This window comes from Sceloporus undulatus, chromosome 5 (assembly GCF_019175285.1).
Source record: "Sceloporus undulatus isolate JIND9_A2432 ecotype Alabama chromosome 5, SceUnd_v1.1, whole genome shotgun sequence".
Taxonomy (NCBI): domain Eukaryota; kingdom Metazoa; phylum Chordata; class Lepidosauria; order Squamata; family Phrynosomatidae; genus Sceloporus; species Sceloporus undulatus.
This window is the reverse complement of record NC_056526.1, coordinates 25,338,055-25,348,440: the sequence shown is the minus strand read 5'-3', so window position 1 is coordinate 25,348,440 and position 10,386 is coordinate 25,338,055. Positions and strand designations below refer to the sequence as shown.

General features: G+C 40.5%; 1 protein-coding gene across 2 annotated transcripts in view; it reads right to left on the bottom strand.

Annotated features, from left to right (window-relative positions):
* Nucleotides 1-706: 706 nt before the first annotated feature.
* Nucleotides 707-10,386, bottom strand: part of DENND2A (DENN domain containing 2A) — a 75,008-nt gene continuing 65,328 nt past the window's right edge. For both annotated transcript variants that reach the window (XM_042470763.1, XM_042470764.1), the window contains exon 15: nucleotides 707-1,492. In XM_042470763.1, coding sequence (XP_042326697.1) covers nucleotides 1,228-1,492 — 265 coding nt within the window. In that variant the 3' untranslated portion in view covers nucleotides 707-1,227. The remainder of the gene's footprint in view (nucleotides 1,493-10,386) is intronic.

The window sequence follows — 10,386 nt, the reverse complement described above, 5'->3', positions numbered from 1 at the left end:
TACACACACTTCCTTTCCTTCAAGTGGTTTCTTAGAAAACACAGAGTTCTTCCACACAAGGGGCTGAATGAAATGGGAGACAGCTGCCCATGCTGTGCTTATCTGGCTCCTTTTAAAGTTGTACATGGATTTTTTGCAAATAATAAGCAGGCAAGCACTTTGGGATTATTAAAAATGGAGACGTTTCGGTGCCTGGTAGTATACAGAGAGTCCCCAGTACTAATTCAGACAAGGTGGTTGTCAGGAGGCTCTCCTGCTGCTAAAAAGCAAGCAGCTCTGCAGGTTCATGGCCTGACTTTGTTTTGCAGAACATCCTATGTAACTATGACCAGTGGGAACCAGATTTAACCATCTTACCATTTGCCATTCTCACCCGTGCCAAAGTATGTCTGCTGCCATCTCATTGTAGGTAACTTGTGTGGAACTTCAAGTTCTGAGCTTATCTGGCCTTCAGGATCCTAACCCACACCTCCCATTAGATACCATTATTTGCGCAAGGGGATTTTCAGGTTTTTATAGCTCTTCCAAAAGGCTGAAATGCCTTTCCTAAAGTCCGTTACTGGCAGTAAGAGATTTAATGTAACATACACAGATATTCGGTTCTATCCCTTTTCCTGTCATTCTACGTACTACTGAAATACATCCCTCCCCCAAAACAAAACTTAGTTGAAACTGGGTACGCCTTAGGCTGAGAGAGTTTCTTACCTTTCTTGCAGGTAGTAGGGAAGTTTTCATGTCAGTGGGAATATGAATCTGCTCCAGGTTTTATTCAAAACATTAAGAAAATTGTCAAATAGTCCTGGACATTTTGGTGATAGGGTTTAGCCCCTTGGATAACCCTTTTAAAGTGTATATTAATTTCTGAGTTAATTCATCATTTCACTGTCATGAAAGCTACCAACCAGCACTGGAAATATACTCCTGTGCATGTAGTTTGTTTGATTTAACCATCAAGCGGTCAGAAAGCTGGAATAGGATCTGGTTGAATTCAGCTTCTTAAGATACTTGATATAATACAGATGCCCCCTCTGGTAGGGTGGCTTCCATGTTAGGGTTACCATGTATCTGCTCTGAGTTGTTTCCCAAATACTGAAGCAGCTTTCCCTTGTTATCCTCAAAATTGGTTCAGCATCTTGGATAGTTGCTCTAAGGTCTGGAATAAAGCCCAGAGCAGATTCATTGCACTCTTAACATGGAGCTCGCTAGTTGCCCTGGGCCAGTTGCCTATCATGATGACTTAATGGTGCTTCCAGATACAAAACTGTGCCTATCATGGGTCCAACACTGTCCATTAGTGCAGTACTCTGGTCTCACCTCTTCCACTGGTAGTTCCTTAAGGCGGGAGAGTGAACTGGAGAGCAGCCCAATCAGAAATGGGGTTGGTGAACACACAATGTCAATCATTGAAGGGGGAAGCACAGGAATGTAGGTGTGTTGCCAGGTAAAGGGGTAAAGAAGTGCCACCATGGCATGACAGCATTTTGACAAGGTGCTGAGGGGGAAAAGAAAAAACAAACAAACAAAGTCAGCTATTCTGAAGTCCACATGGTTTAGTCCTGTGAGACTATTTCACAGATTAATCAGTCTCAATGAAACACAATCAGCCCCAAGAAATTATAGTGCCTAACACAATAATGTCTGAGCAGGTTTTAATTCAAAACACAACCTGGCTTCCAAAGAATCTCAGTTTAAAAAGAGAAATCAAGTATATAGCCCTCATGACTATGGACAGAAGAGTTGGAAAATTGTAAACAATGTTTATGGAGGAAGGATGGGGGTTTTGGGGGTTTAATTGTATTTCTTAAATTGTAATTTTATTACTGTAATCCGTTTTGATTCCCTTAAATAATAATAATACTATTATTGTTGTTGTTGTTGAGAAACCAAAGTATGATTTTTTTTTAACCAGACTTTCATTACTGCCAAGACAAGGGGGTTTCTGAGCTCTGCAGAGGTTATTCTTGCTTTACCTACCAAGCATTCAGAAATTGTTGTGTGCCTTCAAGTCATTTTTGACTTATGATGACCCTAAAGGCACTGTATCATGGTATTTTCTTGGCATGATTTCTTCAAAGGGTTTGCCTTTCCTTCCTCTGAGGCTGAGAGTGTGAAATGTCCAGGGCCACCCAGTGGGTTTCATAGCGGAGCCAAGATTTGAACTCTGGTCTCCAGAGCCACAGTCCAACGCTCAGATCATTACAGCATGCTGGCTCTATTGCACACTGTTCTGAAATCACCAGTATGGTCATTTGTAATTTTTTATGAACAAACAATAAAACTTAACTTGCAAAGTTAAGAGACTGAATTTTCTTTGGTTCATCCACCTCATGTTTTAAGCACAATTTTACAGAGAACAACCCTGACTTCTCCCCATGCAGTACAGAAGTATGCCTGCAGAGCTTCAAGATGTTGCTTATTTGGATTACAGCTCTGCCAGCCCCATGGCCAGTGGCTACATTGGCTGGCAGAGTCATGGGATCAATGCAGGTTCTCAGCTTTCACACTATTTCCTCTTTAATATCTTGATACTGCTCTGTTTTGTTTTTCATTCTTGCTAGTCCAGTGCCAATGCTGGCTGGGGGATCTTGGTAGTTGTAGCCCACCCACCCCCCCATATAACGTTCTCAAGCTTTGATATCGTATGAGACAATAGAATAATAAGAGCATCCACCAGTTCCAGTGGTTAAAGTACATATCTAAGATTTCTCAAAATTGCACCTTGAGGCTCACATGATTTTTATGCATATTTTCTTTTAAATTAAAGGACCCATGGGATTAATGGAGATTCTCAGCTTTCAAATTGCTGCCTTTTAAATATAGCAAGGCATGGAGCAATTGCAACATTCCTCTGTTATTTTTCCTGCTAGCTAAGCAGTTTGCTAGAAAACCTAAGAATACTCATCTCCTGAAGTCACGATGCGGCAATCAATCTACACAGAGTTTTATTCCAAATTTTAAAGGAGCCATCCAGGGTGCTGAAATTATTTAGTTCCTTTGAAGTTTGATCAAAAATCTTTGCCACTGGCTGGGCACAACCACAAATGGAGAGGACTGCACATGCACGTGTGTGTCCATACAGACATACATACAAAGTATGTATAGGAAACCAAGCAATAAAGATAATGTCAAGGATGCTTCCAAATTGCAGGTTTTCTTGCTCAACCTAGTGCTCTCTTGAGCAGTAAGTGACCTGATGTGCCAGTCTGCATTTCACCTGCCATTCCCCAGACAGCTCTGTTCCCAATGGGTTTCTCTGCTAGTCCAAATGGAATAGCACAATCAGAGTGGGAAGTACAGCAATCTGTGTAAAAACAAAACTCACCTCAAGCCCTCTCCATCCTATCTACATGCAGTAAATGTTAACAAGGCTAGCCCTGCCATTAGGCAGAGTGAGACAACTGCATTGGGGAACCGATTTTGGGTGTCATGAAACAGCAGAACATTATGTTTGATTTATTGTTCCTGTATTTGCACTGCCAGGGATGGAGAGAGGCACTTCTGGGATTTTCTGCCTTCTGTACCAAAGTAACCAATACGAAATCCGATAATATCAAGAAATCACAGTAATATGAATATAATGTTTAGCAAGAAACTGTCAACACAACCCTCCTGGACATCTGATGTTCACCTGACCACAGGGGCCTGGGTTTAAATATCAGCAATCTCATTAAATAGCAAGCAAAATGCACTTGATACAGCCAGATTTTGAAAATGCTAACTTTCGGTTGGGAAGATCCCAGAATCCTTCAGCCAATTGCCAATGGTAGATGTATGAAACACGATTATATTCAGAGACTATATTAATCCAGGAAACTGGCTCAATAAACCACAAAAACAACCCATTGTCCCAATTGTATTGCTTCCTTTGTAAGAGCAGATCAGCAAGCCAGGAAGGGGAAACAGCATTATATCCAAACCTGACATTCTAGTTAAAAGAGAGCAGGCAAGCCAAGATTCATCAACCAACATTCATTTAAAGCTGGCTTATAAAATTTAGTTTGCTTGGAAATGCTTAACCATATTTCTGAGCTCAGATGTAAAATGAAGACATGCCTTCCTGCTTTGTTTACCTGCTGCAATGATTCAATGTTAGCTAGTGTTTTGAGACTGGTGTTTATTTTAATTTTATATCCTGCCTTTCTCCCTTCATGGGATCCAAGGGCAGCTCATATCAAGTTTTTCAAAAAAGTACACTAAAAACCTATTTGACCTATGAGTTTTAAAAAAATTACATAAACAGTTCTGCTGAAAGCATAAATTGCAACTGTTAAAAACACATTAAAACACAGCAAAAACCCAACAACAACCCATAATACATTCCAGTAAAAATATCCTTCTATCATAGTAACCTAAAAGCCAAAGTCCTGACTAAATTAAAATATATTTGCCTCTCAGTGGAAGCAGACATGGGGACAAGCAAGCCCCCAAAAGGAGGGAATTCCACAAATTGAAAGCGGTCACTAAGAAGTTTCTCTTCTTCATCCTCACCAAATGCACCTGGGATGGTGGGACAGAGAGAAAGCCTTCATTTGAAGATATTAAACATTGCTCAGGCTTTGTATAGAATAGATTATGTACAGTCCATATGAACTAAGTATGTGTGTATGTGTGTGCACTGAAGCAGGGGAAATGAAAGGGAGTTGGAATAACTAGAATGCCAGGAGATATGCTCAATCTCTTAACTGACTAAATAGCTTAACTGACATTCAGCTGTCAGTCAAGGTAGGATGTGGTTACATATACTTAACATTTTCCACATGGGTCCCCTTCTTCCCAAGTCATGATTCCAAGTAAAGGGACACACACAAGATCTCACATTTGATCACGTATCTGTCACATCTCATCTAGAATGGATTCCTATGACAAAAAGTTTGTGGGGAGGAAGGGAATAGTGTCAGGCTTACTTCATCAATGGGTGAATACGCAGTGTGTTGTGTGGCATTTAGGCTTCTTCAGAATGATGTCTTTAAATAACAACAAATGGATGTGACAGCAGTGTCTTCGTGGGAAGCTATCTACCTGCAGTTCTCATTCAAATACAACCTAATACAGGTAGGAGGAGACACTTCTCTTTTCTATGATTACTGGGGGAAGATACTCTCAAAGGCAGGCAAAAGCACTGATAACTCATCAGCTGTAGGTCTACAAATTTCTCTGAGCGTATAGGGAGGCCTTGTGTGTTACTAAACTGCACATAACGTCATTTGGTTTTATGAGCCAGATCTTTGGAAGGAGGAGGGGAAGAGATAATACAGTGCAGCCTAAAGGAATCATATGGCCAGGAAACCACTCACAGCTGGCTTGAGTTAAGCACCATGAGGGAATTTATACAGACTAGGAGAGAGAAAGGGAGGGGGGGAATATTGTAGGCTGGCCAAAACAATACATGGGAGAAGGAAAAGGTACTTTGCTGACCATGGACTTATTTTTAAAGGTGTACTTATGTTCACCACACATTCTCGGGCTTTGTGGGTATATTTAAATTTTAATTTCAAAAAAGGGTTATAGTCCTCACTGCTGAAAATTCAAAATTTTTAGAAAAGTACATACTCTGAAAAATGAAATAATCCAAAAGTACGGATTGTGTACCATGCAGCTAGCTGTGCACAGACCTGTGGAGAATTCACAGTGGTCAGAAAAATCGTGGCCTTATGAAAATCGAGGGTGGTCATTTCCAACTTTGTTTTGGTTGAAACAGAAACCCATTAACATATCTTATCCTATGAAACTACAAACCTGCATTTTGCAGCTCCTTTGTGACCTACAACTGGCCTCTTCTGTCACACTATTCACAAAGGCTGATCTGAGCACTGAGTATAGCAGGATCAATGATGTGAGACTAGACTGGTCCATATGTGTTGCTCAGAGTCACTCCCCTCCTCAGAAGAAAAAGTGAAGTGCTGAAAGTGGGAAACTAAAGTTATGACAGTGAAGAAACAATGATCTCTCTTAAGATTTTTGGTTTAAGGGGGACAAAATTACCACAGTGGGGAAATGGCAATTTTGCCTACAAGGATCACTGAGAAAGAAGGCAAGGTTACAGTCCACTCCCTCTGATTTGCTAGCAACTGAAACTGAGATTGCTAGAGAAATGATTGGAAAACAGCAATTCTGCCTGCAAGGATCAATGGGAAGGGGGTAGTTTAAGCCCTTCCAACTATAATCCAGATGAAAATAGCCAATCTCTTAGTTCTTAATGTGTGTGTGCATGTGCGTGCACACATACACACATGTGCACAAGTGTGCTGGGTTTTCCAAGCAGCAACAAGGAAAAGTTGAAACTATCTGGGACCCATGAGACAGGCCTATACAAGGCCCACCCCAGGTTTTATGAGAGGAAGGCCCCTGACAAGTTTTCCTGTGAGATCTCACTTCTCATGGGAAATGAAAAACCACTGGAAATCTCTCACTGGCAGGCCAGCAGCCATCATGATGGCAGGAATTTACCACTGTGACTGAGGATGCTGTTCAGCCTGGTGTGGGAAGAGTGGGTACCAGATCTGCCTGCCAGTATTTTGTGTGCAATTTAGAAGCTGGGTGTTCAACAAAACTCCCAAAATATGGGATGGGGGGTGTCTCATAAAAGACAGGCTTTTTGGCCCATAAGGGACATACCTTACTATATGGGATGCCTGACAACTTTAATGTGTGAGAGAGAAACACATGCAGCAAGAAAATGGGATGTTTGTGTGTGAGAGAAAGAATGAGCATTCTGGTTGCACCCACCGCTGGCCAAAAGCCAGACCAACAGCCTACCCACAAAAGCAACCCCGAAAGGTTCTGTGATGTTCAAATGGCTCCAATGCTACCTTTAGACAGATTCCTTTTAGTTACAGTATTTTAAGCTGTATGCAAAAGCAAGAGGGTAATCTCTCCTAGAAGTACTGCTGACCCCCCCCCCCCACTCTCACATCCATCCAGCCTTCAGTGTGAGCACAAACAGCTATATCTGCTGGAATTTTGTAAGTCCTTTGCCTTTGTTTTCCTTTGCTTCATCCTTTTGATCATTTGCTATGTGCCCCTATGTTTTACCCTCGACTACCTGTGGATCATACTAAAATCCATAATTTTGGCCCCAAAACCTGCCCTTGATTTATACATGAAGCCAACTTATAGTTGAATATATATGGTAGATATCAAGTCCGTGCCTAGGTAAGATGGTGGTCCATCTTAAGCAACAGATTTAGAGCAAGAGATTCAAATGCAGGTGTCATTTTAATTTTCTTCCTCAGATAAAATATTTTGGCAGCTACTTTGAGCCACTGATTCAATACCATGGATCAACAGATGGAACTACAAATCAGAGATTCAAATGGATTCAATGGAATCATAGAATCAGAAAATAATACATCAGAGTATTAAAAACAAGATAAAAATTATGTTAAAAACAATAGTTCGAAGAGACCGCAAGGCCCATCCAGTCCAACCTCTTGCCATGCAGGAAATCACAATCAAAGCATCCCCAACAGATGGCCATCCAGCCTCTGCTTAAAGACCTCCAAAGACAGCAACTCTACTACACTCTGAGGGAGTGTGCTCCACTGTTGAACAGCCCTTACTGTAAGGAAATTCTTCCTAATGTTGAGGTGGAATCTCTTTTCCTGTAGCTTGCATCCATTGCTCCGGGTCCTAGTCTCTGGAGCAGCAGAAAACAAGCTTGTTCCCTCCTCAATATGGCCTCCCTTCAAATATTTAAAGAGGGCTATCATATCACCTCTTAACCTTCTCTTCTCCAGGCTAAACATCTCCAGCTCCCTAAGTCTTTCCTCATAGGGCATGGTTTCCAGACCCTTCACCATTTTAGTTGCCCTCCTTAATGTTTATGAAGTTATGCTGCAAAAATATCTTAAGTCTCAAATGGCCTTTAGGACTCATTGCTTGTTGAGTAAACTGTTTTTCCAATGCAGCAGAGATAGAGATCCTTCTTTTGCCTAATCAGGAAGAAAAAAGGCCAGAGCAGGGAGGCATTTACAAAAGCAACTTTAACAGGCACCCACCAATTCTCCTCTACAAATTCTACCCCTTTTAAATTGAAAGAAAGCTTTGACAGCAAGCATTTGCCAGGATTAATGTATTTTTTTACCTTAATATTTTCTGAGATTATTTTTCAAGCACCATCCATCAGCTCTGAAAACATGGTCTACTCTGTGGCAGGCAGGATAGTGAGATCTATCAATTTCTGGTATTGTGTTTATGTGAGAAATGAAGGCTACAAAACTGGGCTAGAGGTAAGGGTTCTGCAATGAAAGATGAGTTTTACCCGAAGAAAAACTCATCACACTCAAAGAAAAATAGTAAGGGTCAAAACCATCCCTTTCACTGGCAACCCCCCCAAAACAAACAAACAAACAAACCCCTTTGGCAATAGACAGCAACCACAGGCTGTACTTGCCTTCTGTACACCAGAGTAGGGAGTTTGGCATAGATATGGCCCATTCTTAAGGCAGAACGTGGACACATTACTTTTTGGACTACAGCCCCCAAAATCCCTCATCTGGGTGACTACTGTCCTTACTGACTAGGTATTCTGGGAGTTGTAATTCAAAAAAGTAACTTTTCTAAGCTCTTTCTTTAGCTTAGCTATATTTCTCCATCTGATCTTACCCTTTCAGAGGAGGGCTGAAGGCATTCAACTTGATTCCATCTTTGAATGGTAGACATAGTAATAAACAGATATAGCCTTATATCAAATTGTGCCTTTCACATTCCCTTGAATTTGTTCTTATATTTATGGTAAATACTATATTTTGTCTTGGGCCTGTAGCCTACTGAAAGGTTTTGATGCCCACTTTGCATGTAAAATTGATCCCTCTCGTTTAAGGTGAATCAACTGTGGTATCCTATTTGCCTGCTTGGTCTCCCTGAATAAACCATTTATTTGTTTTACATGAATCCAGATGACTTTTTTGGGACAGTTCCACAAAAAGTATTGAAAATTATTTCCTTCCACTCTCTATTTGTCACTATTATACCTTTACTTAAAAGCCATTCATTTAAAAATAAAAGAATTAAATATAATCTTGGCCTTCATAATCCATTCCAGCTGTTGAGCAGTGGGATCTTTCATTCTAAACTATAAGTTTTGGTGCACAAGGTCTACGTAAAACTAAGGAAAATACAAATTTAAACTGCTTCATTTAGCTTATTAAAAAAAACCCAATTCATTTCTGTGAACTTAAATATATATTTTTTATGTTTGCTATGTTACAGCAATTGGGTGGGTGGGGTAGAAAAGAAATACTCTTCCTCCATTTCTGTTGGTTCAGTGACATACGTTTGCAGAAAAGAATAAGAAAAGGATAAGAAATTGGGGGGGGGGGGAATGGAAACAACAGCAACACATCCTTCACTTGCTGTACACTTATTAGGTCTAGTTTGGGCTTGGCTCAAAAATGCTTCAGAGTTCACACAACATTTGGCAAGAAGCCCTCCCATTTTCCTTGGATTCAAGACTGTAGTTTTGCAGCAATGTAGAAACACAATGAATTGTATGAGCATGGACCTTTGTATGCGAACACACATACATAGTTCAGACAGGGAGCAGGGGTAATGTCTTTATGATCAACTGCAGAAGAGCGTGAGAAACACAGTCTACCATGTGCCTTTCTTCACCTGCATGTATTCATTAAATATCCTCTTGTGGATTACTTCAAGCATTCCAAACCCCTGAACAACCTCAAACAGCTGTGTTAGCTGTTTTAGCTGTGTTAATTGAAAGAGAAAGAAATAAGATCAGAAATACAGTGGAAAGAAATTTTTTCCTCCAAAATGTAAGCAACTCCATCTTTTTCAAATAAATATTTTAGCTTATTACTGATGGACTGATTAAAATTAATACCTTGCCCTTCAGTTCAATTAGCAAGGCTTGTTGCTGGTGTGCCTTCAAGTCAATTCCATCTTAGGGTGATTCTTAGGTGAATAGATTACAGCCCTTTTTTTGGGGGGGGGGGTTGTTACTAGGTTTTTCGTTTCCCTTCTCCTTCGCCTGTGAAGGTGTGACTGGCCCAAGGCCACCAAGGGAATTTCCAAAGCCTGATGGGGATTTCAATATATATTCTTGTAGTGTGAGCCAGTGTTATTGACCAATGATGTTAGCAATGCCAAAAGCAATGTAAAAAGCAAGATGAGTAACATCTATAAATGATTCACAAAACACTGTGCTTTGAGAGTCACGTGGATTAATTTTGGCCACGTTCACGTTTTAATGTATTTTTTTAAAAAAGTAATTAAAAAGTAATGATGTTATTGAGTAACATAGCAATCAAAGGTGGCAGAATTCAAAGACATAGCCGTGTTAGTCTGCAGACTCAGTATGCAGAGAGATCTTGTAGCACCTTTGAGACTAACTGAAAGAAAGAAGTTGGCCACATGAGCTTTCATAGGCTT